This window comes from Megalobrama amblycephala, linkage group LG24 (assembly GCF_018812025.1).
Source record: "Megalobrama amblycephala isolate DHTTF-2021 linkage group LG24, ASM1881202v1, whole genome shotgun sequence".
Classification (NCBI taxonomy): domain Eukaryota; kingdom Metazoa; phylum Chordata; class Actinopteri; order Cypriniformes; family Xenocyprididae; genus Megalobrama; species Megalobrama amblycephala.
The window spans coordinates 10557870-10580837 of NC_063067.1; the positions used below are offsets into that span (position 1 = coordinate 10557870).

The 22968-nt window shown below is 42.2% G+C and overlaps 1 protein-coding gene across 1 annotated transcript; it reads right to left on the reverse strand.

Moving 5' to 3' along the window:
- Window positions 1–159: 159 nt before the first annotated feature.
- On the reverse strand, window positions 160–20662 carry LOC125259636 (acidic mammalian chitinase-like). Its single transcript, XM_048177429.1, has 11 exons — window positions 20623–20662; window positions 20505–20531; window positions 20126–20330; window positions 19941–19997; window positions 19675–19840; window positions 18422–18546; window positions 18142–18265; window positions 1664–1846; window positions 1447–1563; window positions 1231–1363; window positions 160–844 (listed from the first exon to the last, which is right to left on the reverse strand). The coding sequence occupies exons 1-11, from the start codon at window positions 20648–20650 to the stop codon at window positions 390–392; spliced, it is 1620 nt and encodes a 539-aa protein (XP_048033386.1). The 5' UTR covers window positions 20651–20662; the 3' UTR covers window positions 160–389.
- Window positions 20663–22968: the final 2306 nt, after the last annotated feature.

Genomic DNA, 22968 nt, shown 5'->3' on the forward strand with positions numbered 1-22968 from the left:
TCACGCCCCCCCCCCCCTTTAAAAAATCAGACTGGCGAGTTTGTAACCGTGAGACCCGGGACCCTGCCGGCGTGAGACTCTGTGTGACATCGGGTCCCTGATGAATGAATAATTATAAGTATGCAACACACTCTAAATGTAAAATAAGTGAACAATTAGTGCTTTTTTAATCATGCTAGTTTTAATCAAACAAGTTAAACTAAAAGGGAGCACAAAGACCCAACAAAATAGTTTGCAAAAGTAATATTATATCATTGGCTGTCCATGTTAAATTTGAAGACATTAACACAAACTTAAAGGTAAAGTGTGAAATTATTGCGCCACTAGTGGCCCTAAATACTAGTACTTCAAAATTTCCCTTTTAGGAGTGAAAGAGTGATAATGTGAGGTTAATTCTTAGGCCAGTCGCAGCACAAGCAGTCGGGATTGAAGACGGTCCTTGCAGGGCATCTCTGTACAAAGGTTCTGCCATTAGCACACTGAATGAAGGTCACTGGGTCAGCTGGGTTTGCATAAATTCCCTCTTGTCTGCCTTTACAGAACTCTGCTCCTGAGGGAGCTGTCGGTACAACATGAGGTCTAGTAGATTGAGGCCAGTCGCAGCACAAGCAGTTGGGATTGAAGACGGTCCCTGCAGGGCATCTCTGTACAATGGTTCTGCCATTAGTACAATGAATGAAGGTCATTGGGTCAGCTGGATTTGCATAAAGTCCGTCTGGTCTGCCATTACAGAACACTGCTCCTGAGGGAGCTGTCGGTACAACATGAGGTCTAGTAGATTGAGCAGTGGATGCTGTTGTTGTGGTCTCATAGGGCACATGTGTTGTATTTGGAGGGAGAGACTCTGGAGGAGGAAATTGGAATTTGATATTTTATCTCGTTTTCCAATTATTAATCTGGTTTATTACATGGCTCCCTGGAATACTTGATTCTGATTGGTCAATCACGGCATCCAGCGGTCTGATATTTCCTAATATTTGGCTTCGTCAAATTTCAACTTGAATCAATTTTTCATGCCCGTATATTTATTTATTTGGGGAGTAGCCATGCAATAAAGGGATAATGTACAGTAATGATCAATGTCCAACCTTTTCCCATTTATGTCATAATTTTGACTGTTTATCTCATAATTATAAATTAGCATCTCATAATTTTGACTTTTCATGTGATAATTATGATGTACCAAAGCATGTTTTTTTCTTATGTGGCAGAAATAGGCTTGAAATGTACCAGTATTAAGAAGTGAGTGGAGATGCCTAATAAGAGGGTAGTTGCCCTGCCCACAGAACTGTCCTGTGAAGTCATCAAGATCCAGAGCCCAGACGAAAGCTCCTCCAAACTTGTTCTTCTTCAGGTAGTTCACCTGTAGCAGACCAGATCTAGTTATTGAGAACATGAGAACTGCATTAAATTGTATGTATTTTCCAGCCTGTATGACATATTCACCTTAGTCGTAAAGCTTTCCTTGTTGTCAAATCCCACCCATTCCTGTCCCTTGTTTGCATAAGGAACTTTCTGATCATCAATCCATTGCACGGTGGTTCCTTGAAGGAAAGTACAGATCTGATGGGAGATAATCAATCCATAACTCTTCTGATTTTATTTTTCACAATTAAATATTGTGCTATAATGTAAGTTCTAAGTGTTGGATTGAAGATAAGACCTCATAATAGGACCAGAATCCGGCCTCTCTGGTGAAAGGTCCAGCTGAGGCAGGTCCACTAGTTGGAGCTCTGACTCCACTGGCTCCAGACTCCAGGCGAAACGTTCTTCCATATGTTGCAAACCCCATCCTCAGCTTTTCCACAGGAGTGCCCTGATCTCTCCAGTATTTCATTGCAAAATCCTGCATTATCATGATGAATCAGTTATTTCCTGTTGCATGTTGTCAGCTGCTTGTTATTTGCAATTACTCATAGTATCATTCACAAATCAATTATATGTGTAACCCTTTTCACCATATGCTCGTGATGAGGCATGTACGTTATACAGCAACGTATAAAGTATGGAACCCTCTTAACCCTAATGCTTGGTAAAATGGTGAAAGAGACATTCCATTGTATAATAACCCTGTCTAAGAATACTATAATTTTCACTATATCTTTGCTCATCAATGGGTACCTGAAAGAATATTATTGGTTTTAAAATATAGAATATTACCACAGAAAACACTGAGCTACACAAATACAATGGCTGGTGAAAGAATAAACAACAAGATCGCCATAGCTCAATTTCCTCCTGTGTCTTATACAAAACTCACATAACAGTTGAACAGCAAAAAGCAAATATGAAAATAAAATCCAAATTAGAAAAAAACCCCAAAGTCATAAGTCTGTGATAACCTGAGTGCACTCTTATTTTTCAGTTCTTTTAGCAGGCCTGCATTAAGTTAGTTTGTTGGCGCGCTTAATGTTGGAGCTCATAAAATGAAGAAAGCAACAATACCTCCTGGTGTAGAGTGAAGAAAAAAAACACGGATCCTACCGCGATTGTAACTCTCTCTCTCTCCTCAGGCGAACTCCGTTTGCAAGCGGCACAGCAAGGGTTAATCAGCGTCGTCCGTCCAGCATCGACAGCCAACCGGTCCCCAATGAAGAAAACATCTGCGTCAGCCAGCGAATCTCGTCCCGATATTGTCTTCCCTCGTCCAGCATGCAAACGATGTGTATGCGGTCACTCCCGCGACCGTCTGAAAAAATGTTACTGCAAAACCACGAGCTAATTTAGTCAGAGAGGCTAACAGGCATAAGCTCGCATCACAGTCCAAAACCACACAACTCCGGTGGCATTTCACTTTCCCTCAGTCACAAACTCCCACGCAGAAAGCGCGGTTTCTGACAAAACAATTATAGTCCAACTTAAAGCGTTAAACCCACATTAATAGCAGACTAGCCCTCGTGCTCACTCTCGTGCGTTCTCGTCGTTCTTTTTTTTCCTTTTTTTTTCCCGTTTTCGTTCTCGCCTCTCGCAGGATTTCACATAGTTCAACAAGATACTTCATTAAATCCCTAAATCTCTAACATTAACAGACTGATTAATGAGCTTCTCTTATGTAATGAACCATCCTTAAACATTTTTAAAGAGAACACAAAACGTAACTGTTAAATTACCAGGCACATCTGAACAGCACAAAAATAATTAAATGATAAATCTTCTTGCATATGCATTAAACACTTTATCAAACAAAATACAATAACCCATATATTTCAGAAATAAACAAAATAACAAAAAGACTGATATTGATCAGGTCATTACACTCTCCCCCCACCAATATAAGACATGCCCTCATGACTTAGTGCTTCAGCAATGTAGACACAACCTATTAGTGAGTGTAATCTTAAGTGACTTACACCTAAAAGATCACTGGGCACTTATCCACTTATAAAGGCAAGAGACATATCTCGTAATAGGAGCTTTTATGACACTTGGATTTCCTAGTGTGTCATATGTTAATATGGATGGAGCTCTTCTGACTCTCTGAGTTCTGCTAGTCAGAGTCTCAGGCTTTGTACCATCTGGTAACATTTGAGTTTCCTCATTAACAACTTCATTTCTTGGAGACTTTTCCCTCATTTCACCTGTTTCATGTGTCCCTGTTTCTCGACTTATCATCTCAGCAGACTCTGGTTGAGACCCTCCTTTGTCTGTTACTGTTTCCTCTGTAACCTCTTGGATTGCTTCTGGCTGTGTCACCTCTTGACGTTCAGTCACCTCATCCCACGCCATATCCAGGTCCAAGCTAAATGGTTCTGACTTTCCTTCTACTCCAGTCCTGTTAGCTTGGGCAGATAAGTCATAGCACATCTCACTTCCTTCATCCTCAGAATCTGTGTACTCTTTCCCATGACAATTATCTGGTTTTTCTTCTTTGTCTTTGTTCTCTGATGTCTCAGATGAAACCTTGCTTCTCTCTGACACACAGTTTCGAAGTTTATGAAGTCTCTTTCGTTTCTTTCGAAAGACTCTCACACCAGGTACAGGGTCAACCGCAGGTGTTGGATCCAAGCATGCATTTTGTCCAAGAGGCAGGATATGATTCCGGTGGAGAATTTTGATAGGTCCATTCCCATCTTCTGGTTTCAACCGAAACACTGGTAAGTCTGACATCTGACTGTCCACCACATAAGGATTTGAAGCCCAGCGGTCTGCTAATTTATGCTTCCCCTGCAACCCTAGGTTCCTTATCAAGACTCTGTCTCCAGGCAACAGCAGTGAACACCGAATCTTCTGGTCATACCTCCGTTTATTTCCTTCGTTCTGCTTGGCAGCAATGGACTCAGCAAGTTCATAGGCAGCTTTTAACTCCTTTCTCATCTCCGTTACGTACTTTAGGTAAGTTTCCTGCTGTGTGTCATCGCTGGATGTCCCAAAACACAGATCCACTGGGAGCCTTGCCTCACGCCCGAACATAAGGTAATAGGGCGAAAACCCAGTAGCCTCATTTGAAGTGCAGTTGTAGGCATGGACAAGGTGTCCAATGTGCTGACTCCATTTCCTCTTACTGCTTGGCTCCAGAGTCCCGAGCATGTTTAACAAAGTCCTATTAAACCTCTCAGGCTGGGGGTCTCCTTGAGGATGGTAGGGCGTAGTTCTTGATTTTTCAATTCCAAGTGTGCTAAGTACCTCATGTACAAGCCGACTCTCAAAATCTCTCCCTTGATCACTGTGCATCCTCTTTGGCAATCCATAATGGACAAAGTACTTCTCTATCAACACCTTCGCCACCGTGGAGGCTTTCTGGTCTCTCGTCGGAAAAGCTTGGGCATAGCGGGTGTAATGATCAGTAATAACCAGTACATTTTCTGTATTGCTTGAATCAGGTTCAATGGACAAAAAGTCCATACAGACAAGGTCCAGTGGTCCATTGCTTTGCAAATGAGACAGCGGAGCAGCTTTCTTGGGTAGCGTCTTTCTCTTTATACAACGGATACAGGACTTGCAGTAGTCTTCCACATCTGACTTCATCCGTGGCCAGTAGAATCTATCTTTAATTAGGCCGTAGGTTTTGTCAAGGCCTAAATGACCACAGTCATCATGCAGAGATGTTGTTACCATCTTCCTATACTTTTCTGGCAAAACTAGCTGAGAGCGAGGGGGTTTTCCAGGAGGACTTGTGACTCGATACATGACTCCTTTCCGTATCTTTAAACGATCCCATTCTCTCAACAACAGAGAGCAGGTTGGATGCTTTGTCTTGTCAACTCGTGTCAAGTCTCCTTTGTTGAGAGCTGACCATATCTCGCCAATGCCAGGACATTCTTGCTGAGCATTTGACAGCTCAGTTGAACTCAGAATAGGCATCTCCTTTACACTCAAGGTAGACATATTACAGTAGGCCTGCGGGATAGCATGTGAAGAGGGTCCCAATTGGTCAATTGCTCTACTAGGACATGGATTTCTACATTTATTCACCTCAGCCATCTGACACATGGCTCTCACACTGGCTGCAGATATGTCTTTCCGTTCCGATACTTGAGTGAGCGTAGGATGTGGCCGACGAGACAGTGCGTCTGCATCAATGTTTTGAACTCCTGACCTGTACTTGAGACTGAAGTCAAACGTGGACAATGCCGCAAGCCAACGGTGACCTGTGGCATCCAGCTTGGCCGACGTCAGCACATAGGTCAACGGGTTGTTGTCTGTTCTCACCTCAAACTTCGTCCCATACAGGTAATCATGCAGTTTGTCCACTACCGCCCACTTCAAAGCCAGAAACTCTAATTTATGAGCAGGGTAATGTCGCTCAGATGGGGTTAGGCTTCTACTGACGAAAGCAACGGGTCTTAACCCTTCACCTTGATCCTGGTATAACACGCCACCTAGCCCTTCTTGGCTGGCGTCCACATGTAACACATAGGGAAGCTGAGGGTTTGCAAAAGCTAACACCGGGGCTTGAGTAAGTCTCTGCTTCAACTCTACAAAGGCTGCCTCACACTTGTCATCCCACCTACTACCAAAAGGCTCTGATGGGTTCAGGTAGAGGTTATCCTTTTTTCCCTTGGATTTCTTGGCAACTGGTGGGTAACCGGACAACAGTTGGTTCAACGGATAGGCAACTTTGGAGTAATCTTTCACAAAGCGCCTATAGTATCCACAGAAGCCAAGAAATGATCGCAAAGCAGTCACAGTGTTTGGTCGGGGCCATGTGGTTACTGCTTCAGTTTTTTCTGGATCGGTAGACACTCCGTCTTGAGATATAATATGCCCCACGTAAGTCACTGATGGTTGACAAAACTGGCACTTATCCAGCGACAACTTAAGACCCTCATCCTTCAAGCGGTCCAGCACCTTTAACAACCTGTCCTCATGCTCTTGGAGTGTTGCTCCAAACACGATGAGATCATCCAGATATACCAAGACTTCAAGCAAGTTCATATCTCCAACAGTTTGTTCCATGATCCGTTGAAAGGTTGCTGGAGCCCCTGACACTCCTTGTGGCATCCTTTCAAATTGGTAGAAACCCGCTGGGCAGATGAAGGCTGTCTTCTCTTTATCGGAGTCACTCATTGGCACCTGATAATACCCACTCCTCAGGTCTAACACACTAAACCACTTGCTTCCGTTGAGACAGACCAGTGCATCTTCGATCCTCGGTACTGTGTATTGATCTGGAACAGTGCGTCGATTTAGGGTCCTGAAGTCCACACACATCCTTATTTTACCTGTCTTTTTCCTCACCACCACTATAGGTGAGGCATACGGACTTCTTGATTCCGTGATGATCCCAGCATCTTTAAGCTGTGACAGATGTTGCCTCAATGCCTCTAGATCAGCAGGCGCCAGTCGGCGAGATCTCTCTCGAAAAGGTTTGTCCTCTGTGGTTTTGATAGCGTGATGTGCACTTTTACAGCAACCAACATCAAACTCGTGGGTAGAGAAAACCTCATGTCGTTCCATCATTTTGCCCACCAATCTCTCCTTCCACTCCTCAGGGACTGGTGAATCTCCGAAATTAAAGGAAGATGGGGTCAATTTTCCTGCTGACTCAGTGTTAGGCTTTTGGCTTACAGAAGACGAGGACACCACATCTACAGGAAACAGGTGAGCAATAGGCATTCCTCTGGTCAATGTAACTTCTTTTTTCGATACATTCCTGACCAGCACAGTGATTTTCTTTGCCATTACAACAGTGGGTACCTGCAACTCTGGTCTGACCAAAAGCTCTCCTAAAAACCTTGCATCGTCGCCGGGTTCTTCAGGTGAGTCCACCAGAATGGCTTGAGCACGTGGAATCCATTGAAACTTTGGCACACCTGTCACTCGAGCTACCCCTCCAGGGCGCACAGTAATAGGTTTACTTTGTGTGAACCACACAGTTCCTCTCTTGTGGTTGTCATCATCATCAGGTAGGCATTCTAACAGCTGTTCAAAAGCCCTTTTGAAAGCAGGATGAATGTGCATGCTACTGACGAAATTCTCTCCTATTCTCTCTTTACAGCTCTTTAGTAGTCGTCTCACTGTCGGTGTGTTTGTGCCAACGAGTATGAACGCTTCACCTCTAACAACTGGGTCAGGACACACCAACACAAGGGCATCAATAATCTCAGTCACTCCAACGTCAGCTTCCAAAAACTCCAGCTTAAGTGACAAATAGCCATCATATGGGTAATCAGCAGGACTGAGGCCCCAAATCTGCAAGGCACTGATAGGTGTCAATGGCAGGTGTGTCAAGTATCTGTTGTAGAAGGATCTGTACAGCAAAGTCACTTGAGAACCAGTATCGAGTATGGCTTTAGCATAGATGCCTTCAATCTGTACTGGTACAGCAGAACTTGGCCCCACTAAGCCCTCAGGTATAGTCTCCTCCACTTTCTCGTCTGGTTTAATGCACTTGGTGGAACGTGTTTTCACCACAGGGAAGCCAGGCCGTTCCTTCACTGGTTCCCGCGGTAGTTTCCCAACTTCTTTGTCAGTTTGATGAGGCGCTTGTTAACCCTCTTGAGATTTTCTTCACCATCACATTCCCTTTTGAAATGTCCATCCTCCCCACATCTATAGCAAAATATCCCTGGTCTATCTTCCTCAGTGCCAGCTCTTTGCAGGGTTTCACTCCTCCTGTGTCTAACCTTGGCAGGGATTTCAAATTGTGGACCTTGGGTATTTGGCGGGGATGTTACTGTAGCAGCTTTAAGGCTAATCATTTCTGCTTTCATGACAGTAATGTCTCTTCTGAGTTTTTCCACTTCAGGATCAACTTTAGTTTCAGGAGTGGTCCTGGGGACAGGAGTAACAGTCAGTGACGCCACTGGGCTTTTGACATCATTCCTGCTCTGAAGCATGTCCTCTTCCTCTCGGACCTCTTTCAATAAGTCACTGAAGGTAGGTGGTTCACGCAGCTTATGTGTCATGCGAATGCGAAGGGCAATCATGTCTTGTGGCAAGGCACCTCTCACAATCTGCTCAATGCGAAGTCGATTCATTTCCAACAGCTGCACCCCTCCTTTCCTGAACACACAGTGTAACAGTTTATCTAGCCTCATCAAATAGGCGGACAGCTTCTCACCTTCACATTGAAGTGTGTGTCGGAATCTAATAAGAAGATCAGATGGACTTTCAGTTGTTCCAAATGCTGTCTCGAGAGCTTGCATGTAGTCATATGAAGTAGCAGAAGGGTTCTGTGCTCGTAGAAACCTCACTATGTCAGCAGCTGGACCTTTAAGACTTTCCACTACCCTCTGTTTTTTCACATTGTCACTGCATTGCCATTCCTCCAATAAATGCATAGTTTGCTCTGCCCAAGCGTCATACTCTTCTTCCCCACTGGGGGTGGGCCTCACTCCAGAAAACATGCGGAGCTTCCTGTAGCTTTGAGTATCAGCAGGTGCAGTATTGCATTTGTCCACCAGGGAACTTATGGCATTTATCAGAGCAGTGTTCATGTCAAGAGGAGAAGGGTTAAGCAAGTCTTTAACATCAGTAATAGTCTTTCCTTCATGCTTCAAAAAGGACAACAGCTTGGCTTCAAAACCTTCACCTTCCGCGAGAACAGGGAGCACATGAACAGGCCAAGGACCAGCTTTTCCAGGGAGCCCAACACAATCAGGTATAGTCTGCTTAGTAAGATCAGTGGATGTCTGAATCAGCACAAACTGGGTTTTGGAAGCTACATCTAGACAGCGATCCACTATTTTAGCAATTCCAAAAGCTTTAACAAGACTCAAAGCTTGAAGCAGAATATCATCTGTGACATTGGCATCAAAACCACTTAACACTACTGCATTCTCACGAGCTATTTGCTTCCTTTTACACCAAGCTTCAATTTCATCAACATCCATTTTGTGTGCTTAGACTAGATAAGTGAGAACTGAGGGATATTACAAATCTATTAGTATCCCGGACGAGCCCCCAAAAATGTAACCCTTTTCACCATATGCTCGTGATGAGGCATGTACGTTATACAGCAACGTATAAAGTATGGAACCCTCTTAACCCTAATGCTTGGTAAAATGGTGAAAGAGACATTCCATTGTATAATAACCCTGTCTAAGAATACTATAATTTTCACTATATCTTTGCTCATCAATGGGTACCTGAAAGAATATTATTGGTTTTAAAATATAGAATATTACCACAGAAAACACTGAGCTACACAAATACAATGGCTGGTGAAAGAATAAACAACAAGATCGCCATAGCTCAATTTCCTCCTTTTGTATTATACAAAACTCACATAACAGTTGAACAGCAAAAAGCAAATATGAAAATAAAATCCAAATTAGAAAAAAACCCCAAAGTCATAAGTCTGTGATAACCTGAGTGCACTCTTATTTTTCAGTTCTTTTAGCAGGCCTGCATTAAGTTAGTTTGTTGGCGCGCTTAATGTTGGAGCTCATAAAATGAAGAAAGCAACAATACCTCCTGGTGTAGAGTGAAGAAAAAAAACACGGATCCTACCGCGATTGTAACTCTCTCTCTCTCCTCAGGCGAACTCCGTTTGCAAGCGGCACAGCAAGGGTTAATCAGCGTCGTCCGTCCAGCATCGACAGCCAACCGGTCCCCAATGAAGAAAACATCTGCGTCAGCCAGCGAATCTCGTCCCGATATTGTCTTCCCTCGTCCAGCATGCAAACGATGTGTATGCGGTCACTCCCGCGACCGTCTGAAAAAATGTTACTGCAAAACCACGAGCTAATTTAGTCAGAGAGGCTAACAGGCATAAGCTCGCATCACAGTCCAAAACCACACAACTCCGGTGGCATTTCACTTTCCCTCAGTCACAAACTCCCACGCAGAAAGCGCGGTTTCTGACAAAACAATTATAGTCCAACTTAAAGCGTTAAACCCACATTAATAGCAGACTAGCCCTCGTGCTCACTCTCGTGCGTTCTCGTCGTTCTTTTTTTTCCTTTTTTTTTCCCGTTTTCGTTCTCGCCTCTCGCAGGATTTCACATAGTTCAACAAGATACTTCATTAAATCCCTAAATCTCTAACATTAACAGACTGATTAATGAGCTTCTCTTATGTAATGAACCATCCTTAAACATTTTTAAAGAGAACACAAAACGTAACTGTTAAATTACCAGGCACATCTGAACAGCACAAAAATAATTAAATGATAAATCTTCTTGCATATGCATTAAACACTTTATCAAACAAAATACAATAACCCATATATTTCAGAAATAAACAAAATAACAAAAAGACTGATATTGATCAGGTCATTACACTCTCCCCCCACCAATATAAGACATGCCCTCATGACTTAGTGCTTCAGCAATGTAGACACAACCTATTAGTGAGTGTAATCTTAAGTGACTTACACCTAAAAGATCACTGGGCACTTATCCACTTATAAAGGCAAGAGACATATCTCGTAGTAATAGGAGCTTTTATGACACTTGGATTTCCTAGTGTGTCATATGTTAATATGGATGGAGCTCTTCTGACTCTCTGAGTTCTGCTAGTCAGAGTCTCAGGCTTTGTACCATCTGGTAACATTTGAGTTTCCTCATTAACAACTTCATTTCTTGGAGACTTTTCCCTCATTTCACCTGTTTCATGTGTCCCTGTTTCTCGACTTATCATCTCAGCAGACTCTGGTTGAGACCCTCCTTTGTCTGTTACTGTTTCCTCTGTAACCTCTTGGATTGCTTCTGGCTGTGTCACCTCTTGACGTTCAGTCACCTCATCCCACGCCATATCCAGGTCCAAGCTAAATGGTTCTGACTTTCCTTCTACTCCAGTCCTGTTAGCTTGGGCAGATAAGTCATAGCACATCTCACTTCCTTCATCCTCAGAATCTGTGTACTCTTTCCCATGACAATTATCTGGTTTTTCTTCTTTGTCTTTGTTCTCTGATGTCTCAGATGAAACCTTGCTTCTCTCTGACACACAGTTTCGAAGTTTATGAAGTCTCTTTCGTTTCTTTCGAAAGACTCTCACACCAGGTACAGGGTCAACCGCAGGTGTTGGATCCAAGCATGCATTTTGTCCAAGAGGCAGGATATGATTCCGGTGGAGAATTTTGATAGGTCCATTCCCATCTTCTGGTTTCAACCGAAACACTGGTAAGTCTGACATCTGACTGTCCACCACATAAGGATTTGAAGCCCAGCGGTCTGCTAATTTATGCTTCCCCTGCAACCCTAGGTTCCTTATCAAGACTCTGTCTCCAGGCAACAGCAGTGAACACCGAATCTTCTGGTCATACCTCCGTTTATTTCCTTCGTTCTGCTTGGCAGCAATGGACTCAGCAAGTTCATAGGCAGCTTTTAACTCCTTTCTCATCTCCGTTACGTACTTTAGGTAAGTTTCCTGCTGTGTGTCATCGCTGGATGTCCCAAAACACAGATCCACTGGGAGCCTTGCCTCACGCCCGAACATAAGGTAATAGGGCGAAAACCCAGTAGCCTCATTTGAAGTGCAGTTGTAGGCATGGACAAGGTGTCCAATGTGCTGACTCCATTTCCTCTTACTGCTTGGCTCCAGAGTCCCGAGCATGTTTAACAAAGTCCTATTAAACCTCTCAGGCTGGGGGTCTCCTTGAGGATGGTAGGGCGTAGTTCTTGATTTTTCAATTCCAAGTGTGCTAAGTACCTCATGTACAAGCCGACTCTCAAAATCTCTCCCTTGATCACTGTGCATCCTCTTTGGCAATCCATAATGGACAAAGTACTTCTCTATCAACACCTTCGCCACCGTGGAGGCTTTCTGGTCTCTCGTCGGAAAAGCTTGGGCATAGCGGGTGTAATGATCAGTAATAACCAGTACATTTTCTGTATTGCTTGAATCAGGTTCAATGGACAAAAAGTCCATACAGACAAGGTCCAGTGGTCCATTGCTTTGCAAATGAGACAGCGGAGCAGCTTTCTTGGGTAGCGTCTTTCTCTTTATACAACGGATACAGGACTTGCAGTAGTCTTCCACATCTGACTTCATCCGTGGCCAGTAGAATCTATCTTTAATTAGGCCGTAGGTTTTGTCAAGGCCTAAATGACCACAGTCATCATGCAGAGATGTTGTTACCATCTTCCTATACTTTTCTGGCAAAACTAGCTGAGAGCGAGGGGGTTTTCCAGGAGGACTTGTGACTCGATACATGACTCCTTTCCGTATCTTTAAACGATCCCATTCTCTCAACAACAGAGAGCAGGTTGGATGCTTTGTCTTGTCAACTCGTGTCAAGTCTCCTTTGTTGAGAGCTGACCATATCTCGCCAATGCCAGGACATTCTTGCTGAGCATTTGACAGCTCAGTTGAACTCAGAATAGGCATCTCCTTTACACTCAAGGTAGACATATTACAGTAGGCCTGCGGGATAGCATGTGAAGAGGGTCCCAATTGGTCAATTGCTCTACTAGGACATGGATTTCTACATTTATTCACCTCAGCCATCTGACACATGGCTCTCACACTGGCTGCAGATATGTCTTTCCGTTCCGATACTTGAGTGAGCGTAGGATGTGGCCGACGAGACAGTGCGTCTGCATCAATGTTTTGAACTCCTGACCTGTACTTGAGACTGAAGTCAAACGTGGACAATGCCGCAAGCCAACGGTGACCTGTGGCATCCAGCTTGGCCGACGTCAGCACATAGGTCAACGGGTTGTTGTCTGTTCTCACCTCAAACTTCGTCCCATACAGGTAATCATGCAGTTTGTCCACTACCGCCCACTTCAAAGCCAGAAACTCTAATTTATGAGCAGGGTAATGTCGCTCAGATGGGGTTAGGCTTCTACTGACGAAAGCAACGGGTCTTAACCCTTCACCTTGATCCTGGTATAACACGCCACCTAGCCCTTCTTGGCTGGCGTCCACATGTAACACATAGGGAAGCTGAGGGTTTGCAAAAGCTAACACCGGGGCTTGAGTAAGTCTCTGCTTCAACTCTACAAAGGCTGCCTCACACTTGTCATCCCACCTACTACCAAAAGGCTCTGATGGGTTCAGGTAGAGGTTATCCTTTTTTCCCTTGGATTTCTTGGCAACTGGTGGGTAACCGGACAACAGTTGGTTCAACGGATAGGCAACTTTGGAGTAATCTTTCACAAAGCGCCTATAGTATCCACAGAAGCCAAGAAATGATCGCAAAGCAGTCACAGTGTTTGGTCGGGGCCATGTGGTTACTGCTTCAGTTTTTTCTGGATCGGTAGACACTCCGTCTTGAGATATAATATGCCCCACGTAAGTCACTGATGGTTGACAAAACTGGCACTTATCCAGCGACAACTTAAGACCCTCATCCTTCAAGCGGTCCAGCACCTTTAACAACCTGTCCTCATGCTCTTGGAGTGTTGCTCCAAACACGATGAGATCATCCAGATATACCAAGACTTCAAGCAAGTTCATATCTCCAACAGTTTGTTCCATGATCCGTTGAAAGGTTGCTGGAGCCCCTGACACTCCTTGTGGCATCCTTTCAAATTGGTAGAAACCCGCTGGGCAGATGAAGGCTGTCTTCTCTTTATCGGAGTCACTCATTGGCACCTGATAATACCCACTCCTCAGGTCTAACACACTAAACCACTTGCTTCCGTTGAGACAGACCAGTGCATCTTCGATCCTCGGTACTGTGTATTGATCTGGAACAGTGCGTCGATTTAGGGTCCTGAAGTCCACACACATCCTTATTTTACCTGTCTTTTTCCTCACCACCACTATAGGTGAGGCATACGGACTTCTTGATTCCGTGATGATCCCAGCATCTTTAAGCTGTGACAGATGTTGCCTCAATGCCTCTAGATCAGCAGGCGCCAGTCGGCGAGATCTCTCTCGAAAAGGTTTGTCCTCTGTGGTTTTGATAGCGTGATGTGCACTTTTACAGCAACCAACATCAAACTCGTGGGTAGAGAAAACCTCATGTCGTTCCATCATTTTGCCCACCAATCTCTCCTTCCACTCCTCAGGGACTGGTGAATCTCCGAAATTAAAGGAAGATGGGGTCAATTTTCCTGCTGACTCAGTGTTAGGCTTTTGGCTTACAGAAGACGAGGACACCACATCTACAGGAAACAGGTGAGCAATAGGCATTCCTCTGGTCAATGTAACTTCTTTTTTCGATACATTCCTGACCAGCACAGTGATTTTCTTTGCCATTACAACAGTGGGTACCTGCAACTCTGGTCTGACCAAAAGCTCTCCTAAAAACCTTGCATCGTCGCCGGGTTCTTCAGGTGAGTCCACCAGAATGGCTTGAGCACGTGGAATCCATTGAAACTTTGGCACACCTGTCACTCGAGCTACCCCTCCAGGGCGCACAGTAATAGGTTTACTTTGTGTGAACCACACAGTTCCTCTCTTGTGGTTGTCATCATCATCAGGTAGGCATTCTAACAGCTGTTCAAAAGCCCTTTTGAAAGCAGGATGAATGTGCATGCTACTGACGAAATTCTCTCCTATTCTCTCTTTACAGCTCTTTAGTAGTCGTCTCACTGTCGGTGTGTTTGTGCCAACGAGTATGAACGCTTCACCTCTAACAACTGGGTCAGGACACACCAACACAAGGGCATCAATAATCTCAGTCACTCCAACGTCAGCTTCCAAAAACTCCAGCTTAAGTGACAAATAGCCATCATATGGGTAATCAGCAGGACTGAGGCCCCAAATCTGCAAGGCACTGATAGGTGTCAATGGCAGGTGTGTCAAGTATCTGTTGTAGAAGGATCTGTACAGCAAAGTCACTTGAGAACCAGTATCGAGTATGGCTTTAGCATAGATGCCTTCAATCTGTACTGGTACAGCAGAACTTGGCCCCACTAAGCCCTCAGGTATAGTCTCCTCCACTTTCTCGTCTGGTTTAATGCACTTGGTGGAACGTGTTTTCACCACAGGGAAGCCAGGCCGTTCCTTCACTGGTTCCCGCGGTAGTTTCCCAACTTCTTTGTCAGTTTGATGAGGCGCTTGTTAACCCTCTTGAGATTTTCTTCACCATCACATTCCCTTTTGAAATGTCCATCCTCCCCACATCTATAGCAAAATATCCCTGGTCTATCTTCCTCAGTGCCAGCTCTTTGCAGGGTTTCACTCCTCCTGTGTCTAACCTTGGCAGGGATTTCAAATTGTGGACCTTGGGTATTTGGCGGGGATGTTACTGTAGCAGCTTTAAGGCTAATCATTTCTGCTTTCATGACAGTAATGTCTCTTCTGAGTTTTTCCACTTCAGGATCAACTTTAGTTTCAGGAGTGGTCCTGGGGACAGGAGTAACAGTCAGTGACGCCACTGGGCTTTTGACATCATTCCTGCTCTGAAGCATGTCCTCTTCCTCTCGGACCTCTTTCAATAAGTCACTGAAGGTAGGTGGTTCACGCAGCTTATGTGTCATGCGAATGCGAAGGGCAATCATGTCTTGTGGCAAGGCACCTCTCACAATCTGCTCAATGCGAAGTCGATTCATTTCCAACAGCTGCACCCCTCCTTTCCTGAACACACAGTGTAACAGTTTATCTAGCCTCATCAAATAGGCGGACAGCTTCTCACCTTCACATTGAAGTGTGTGTCGGAATCTAATAAGAAGATCAGATGGACTTTCAGTTGTTCCAAATGCTGTCTCGAGAGCTTGCATGTAGTCATATGAAGTAGCAGAAGGGTTCTGTGCTCGTAGAAACCTCACTATGTCAGCAGCTGGACCTTTAAGACTTTCCACTACCCTCTGTTTTTTCACATTGTCACTGCATTGCCATTCCTCCAATAAATGCATAGTTTGCTCTGCCCAAGCGTCATACTCTTCTTCCCCACTGGGGGTGGGCCTCACTCCAGAAAACATGCGGAGCTTCCTGTAGCTTTGAGTATCAGCAGGTGCAGTATTGCATTTGTCCACCAGGGAACTTATGGCATTTATCAGAGCAGTGTTCATGTCAAGAGGAGAAGGGTTAAGCAAGTCTTTAACATCAGTAATAGTCTTTCCTTCATGCTTCAAAAAGGACAACAGCTTGGCTTCAAAACCTTCACCTTCCGCGAGAACAGGGAGCACATGAACAGGCCAAGGACCAGCTTTTCCAGGGAGCCCAACACAATCAGGTATAGTCTGCTTAGTAAGATCAGTGGATGTCTGAATCAGCACAAACTGGGTTTTGGAAGCTACATCTAGACAGCGATCCACTATTTTAGCAATTCCAAAAGCTTTAACAAGACTCAAAGCTTGAAGCAGAATATCATCTGTGACATTGGCATCAAAACCACTTAACACTACTGCATTCTCACGAGCTATTTGCTTCCTTTTACACCAAGCTTCAATTTCATCAACATCCATTTTGTGTGCTTAGACTAGATAAGTGAGAACTGAGGGATATTACAAATCTATTAGTATCCCGGACGAGCCCCCAAAAATGTAACCCTTTTCACCATATGCTCGTGATGAGGCATGTACGTTATACAGCAACGTATAAAGTATGGAACCCTCTTAACCCTAATGCTTGGTAAAATGGTGAAAGAGACATTCCATTGTATAATAACCCTGTCTAAGAATACTATAATTTTCACTATATCTTTGCTCATCAATGGGTACCTGAAAGAATATTATTGGTTTTAAAATATAGAATATTACCACAGAAAACACTGAGCTACACAAATACAATGGCTGGTGAAAGAATAAACAACAAGATCGCCATAGCTCAATTTCCTCCTTTTGTATTATACAAAACTCACATAACAGTTGAACAGCAAAAAGCAAATATGAAAATAAAATCCAAATTAGAAAAAAACCCCAAAGTCATAAGTCTGTGATAACCTGAGTGCACTCTTATTTTTCAGTTCTTTTAGCAGGCCTGCATTAAGTTAGTTTGTTGGCGCGCTTAATGTTGGAGCTCATAAAATGAAGAAAGCAACAATACCTCCTGGTGTAGAGTGAAGAAAAAAAACACGGATCCTACCGCGATTGTAACTCTCTCTCTCTCCTCAGGCGAACTCCGTTTGCAAGCGGCACAGCAAGGGTTAATCAGCGTCGTCCGTCCAGCATCGACAGCCAACCGGTCCCCAATGAAGAAAACATCTGCGTCAGCCAGCGAATCTCGTCCCGATATTGTCTTCCCTCGTCCAGCATGCAAACGATGTGTATGCGGTCACTCCCGCGACCGTCTGAAAAAATGTTACTGCAAAACCACGAGCTAATTTAGTCAGAGAGGCTAACAGGCATAAGCTCGCATCACAGTCCAAAACCACACAACTCCGGTGGCATTTCACTTTCCCTCAGTCACAAACTCCCACGCAGAAAGCGCGGTTTCTGACAAAACAATTATAGTCCAACTTAAAGCGTTAAACCCACATTAATAGCAGACTAGCCCTCGTGCTCACTCTCATGCGTTCTCGTCGTTCTTTTTTTTTTCCTTTTTTTTTTCCCGTTTTCGTTCTCGCCTCTCGCAGGATTTCACATAGTTCAACAAGATACTTCATTAAATCCCTAAATCTCTAACATTAACAGACTGATTAATGAGCTTCTCTTATGTAATGAACCATCCTTAAACATTTTTAAAGAGAACACAAAACGTAACTGTTAAATTACCAGGCACATCTGAACAGCACAAAAATAATTAAATGATAAATCTTCTTGCATATGCATTAAACACTTTATCAAACAAAATACAATAACCCATATATTTCAGAAATAAACAAAATAACAAAAAGACTGATATTGATCAGGTCATTACATATGTTATATATTATGTTATATTTCAGATGTTTTACAGTAGGATATAAGGCCTTTGTACAGTATTAAAGTAGATATTGTCTCCTGTGTCTCCAGAGCCACGGTACAGAGGACTGTTGTGTCCAGTGACAGTCTCCCATGAGCCATGGAAGTCATAGGTCATGACACTGATGAAGTCCAAATACCTGCATTACAAGAGGGAAATAGCGAGTTCATAGTCAGCGCCCATTTATACATTAAACATTACTAAATGATCATTCGATTGGCATTTTAAGAGATTCTGTCCACAGCTTAATCATATTTCATGATTTAAAGTGAACAAAACTCTTCATGAGACATACTTGGCAATTTCTGCAATTTCATACGCAGCATCAATCGTTCCTTTCCCAGCAGCCACTGCAGCGGTGAGCATGAGTCTGGGACGTCCTGTGGCAGCACCCTCTGCCGTGTAAGCTTCCAAGAGTTCCTGTTATAGTCACATATTTGCAGTGGATTAAGACCTTTTTTAACTCAGTGTAAATTATAATCCAAGTTGAAAATCTGCAATTCAAAATCTAATATAAACCTAGAAATAAACAAAAAGCTTTAGGATTTTGAAATATTTTAAATAATTTAGCATGATGTTAACTAATGTAGTAAACTAATGTTAAGAAATAAAACCTTATTGTAAAGTGTAACACATTTTTAAATAGAAAAATGCAAAATAGAAGCATTTAAGCAGTGGACTTTTGGACATGCATGCATGTTCATTCTTCCTCTGATTATTTATTGATTTTTACTCCAACATTCAACCATGTTAACTTGTTGTAAAGAGCATAGATTGATTTTAACCCTTAAACAAGCAAGACTGGAAAATGATCAGCAAAAAATATTTCATGTCACTTTATATATCATCAGGTAAAACATATTTAAACTCAGAATACATAAATTGAGAAGAGGGACTGTATAGAGGGCCTGGAGGGCCTATAAGGGTCTTCCCTAGGGGCCTCAGTCCTGGAACGAGATTTCGACTGGCCCTCCCACAACCCACAACCACCTCTGACTCGTCACCCCGGGATTCACAATAATGCAATGATCATTACAGGAAGCCCAGTTTACCTTGAAACACCATTCACTGTCAATACTGTGGATAATCCTTTTTTATACATTAAATAGGCAACATAATCGGTACATACTTTTCAAATTCAAAATGCGTTAAATAACACCATGAGCAACATATAACTTAATTTTCTTTTTCAACATCTTAAAACAATGCTCACAATTAATATAAGCAGTTGTTTTACATTTTTTTTCTGAAAAAAGTAAGATTAATATATATTTACTTTTCACAAAATCTGAATGTCCTGCAACAGTGGTGCCCATGTTGGATTTAGGTCAGGCTGACTAATTAATCACAGAAAACTTGAAACAAATCATGTGACCAGCATACTCAAGACAGACCAGACTATGATAAATGATAAAAGGATTTGATGAAAAAATCTTTCTTATGTCCCAAACAAGACAATAAAAACTATGTAACTCGTGGTACACGTTGCCTGTTTTAGGGTTAAAAACCATTGTGTGAGAGAACGCAAATCTGTAAATAATGAAGTACCTTACACAGCAGATTGAATCTCTGCTTGTCTTCTGGAGGACTTCCACGGGCACCGGGATACTCCCAGTCCAGATCCAGACCATCAAAGCCGTGGCTCCTCAGAAATGTGATGGAGGACTGAATAAAGGTCTGCCTGTTTTCTTTTGTGGAAACTATGATACTAAACCTACAGTCATGGAAAGTCATGGGAAATTCCATGAAGATGAAATAAACATTTCTGTTCAACACACGTCCTTCATTATTCAGTGTTTGAGCAGGACTCTTACTGTTCTGAGCCAAAGTTCCATCCTCCGACAGCCAACAGAGTTTTCAAGTTGGGGTTTCTGTCAAGCCAAATATGTGTAGCATTATTCACTGTACAAATAATCACTATTCAAAACTACATTACATAACATATTCTATTCTATTAACAACTATATTCACAAAGAAAACATCAGATGACAGCACATACCTTGTCTTTAGTTCATTGAAAGATTTGTAGAGAGTTTCATCATTCCATTCAAAGGTTGTCAATTTATTTTCCTTATTAATAATGGAAAAAGCATAAATTAAATGAGTGCACAGATGTGGGTCCACATTAGATGGCATGTACTTGCCAACGCCAGGTCTGTACTGAGCCCAGTTTGTGAAGTAACATGCCAGTTGGGAGGCAAATCCTGAAATAAATAAATAAAATTATTATTATTATTATTATTATTAATTACACAAATATTATTATTAATATAATAACAGCACAAAAAGTAATATTAATAATAATAATTATTATATAAACATGACTTGAATATAATATTTAATAATGAAACAACAAATAAAAAAATAAAAAACCTTACCAAAATGACACAATGCCAGAGAAAAGCCTGAAAAGAGATACAAATAAAATGTTGACATATAAAACCTTCAAACATTCATGCTTTTAAAAAACATTCTGTAAGAGCAACAATTACTTACCAGTTAGAAAAATGAATTTGTTCATCATGAAGTGATGGTTGTATCAGCCAAGAACTGTCTGCTATATGAAATGCAGAAATTATCATTTATATTCCTCCCTTTTACCCCCAACTCACAGAACTGACTTCTGCTAACAATGATTAACCAAAACCAGAGGTGGACAAAGTACACAACTCTATTATAGTTTTTTTTTTTTACAATTGCTAACAAGCGTTTAGCAATACTTAAAATACTTTTTCTAAACTTTTAACACAGCAACACACCCACATCACACAACTGGACAAATACTTAACTTTCTGGCCAAAACCAATTGAATCAGTCTGTCAAAACACTAGCACTAGTTTTCTATCAAACATGAATATATAGTCAAACAAACCGCAATGACTGTCAAAATACTAACAGTTGATGGCATTATGAAAAAAACTGCATGTTTCAGTTCTACCTGCAGACAATATAAAATCCATTGTTTTGTTTTTTTATAAGTTTCCTTTTAATTTAAGTGTTGAATGTGTGCATTCTTCGCAACATACAGTCTGTCCAATTTCCTCTTAAATGCTCATTAACCATGGCTACAAGATCACCCTTATTTTCCTTAACTTGATGGAGAGATCAACTGTAGGCTCTGGCAGAAACCATGGTGGGGACTGGAGACCAACACACTACTGGTCCAATTATGAAGTCTTTCATAACCATTTCTTGAGCTCTCTTATTCAAGGAGTTAACCATGCTCCCCTTTATATCCCTTCCACCCCTTCTCTGAAACTCCCAAAGTTCATATAATAAACTCCTGGCTGGATTTCTGAAATTAAGGCTTTGAAGCTTAGACCAATAGTTCAGAGACATCTTATTCCTTCTTAACTCCAATGTAGTCTCCCCCATTTCAACCAAGAGTGCATTAATATATAAAAATGCCTCATTCATTCATAATTGGCATTATTCTCATTATCGCCCCACTGCAAATTCTTAAAGCCTTAGCTTGAACAACCTCCAATTTCTTTAAAGCAGATGGTGCTGCAAACCCATATGCCATACATCAGGGATGGGCAACTTCAGTCCTGGAGGGCCACTGCCCAGCAGAGTTTAGCTCCAACCCTAATCAAACACACTTGAACCAGCTAATCAAGGTCTTTAGGAGTAGTAGAAAGTTATAGGCAAGTGAGTTGTTATCAGGGATGGAGATAAACTACAGGACACTGGCCCTCCAGGACCGGAGTTGCCCATCCCTGCCATACATCCATAGTCGATATTAGATCTGATGATTCCCCTGTAAATCATCATTAATGTATCTCTATGTGCACACCAGTCCAACTAGGCATCATCAAATTTTAATAATTTTCTCACATCTAGTTACTATTTGATCTATGTGTACCCTCCATGACATTCTCTCCTCAAACCAGACTCCCAATAATTTAAATGTTTTAACCATTTCAATTGATGTATTATAAATATTTAATCCCTGTTCTGGAGTTTCTCTTTTAAAACCAAATACTACATATTTAGATTTTAAGATTGATATTTTAAATCCCCATTTCTCTGCCCAAGCTTCTACTGTATTAATTGCCTGCTGTAATTGTTTATAGATATACATCAAATTTCACCCTCTTTTCCATAATTTCCCATCATCAGCAAATAATGACATATACAAACTCCCTTTCAATTTACAAAATATATCATTTATCATCACAATATATAACACTGGGCTAATTACACTACTACCTTTTTCTCACTGGATAGCAATCCCTCTCCTTTTACTTGAATATATGGTCCTTCAAAAAATTATTTATCCAGTTTAACATCCTGCCTCTAATCTCTGCATCATACAGCTTAATCATATTCATCATAGTCATATGCCTTTTAAATATCTAGAAAAACTCCCACAACTGCTTCTTAATCAGCTATAGCTCTTTCTAATAATAAAACTGTCATGAGTCGGGTATGATTTTGAATCGGGTTTGATCATTATTGCCACTTAGGCTCAGCTGTTTGTCTTTGCAAATCAGCACTCGCGCTGATCAGCTTCTCACCTGTTTCTTCTCTATTCTGATTTTCTTTGCTATTTCTGCCTGCTTTTTTCCTGTCGTTAATTGTGTGTTCATCTCAGTCTCAGTAGCTGTCTAGACATCTGACTGTTTCACTCCATCATCTACATCAAGCCTGGTTTCTACTCTGTCTACCATCTGCCAGGAACAGTTAAGGATTTTCTTCCACCAGCGGAGTCTCCAAGTCTGGGACTGAGCGACTGTTACTGCAAGCCCTCTGTTAGAACTGTGTTTTTCTGTTTCGTTTCATCGTTGTTCCAGCTGCGAGCACCCGAGGACTTGGTGCTCGGTGGCCGCCTGTGTTTAA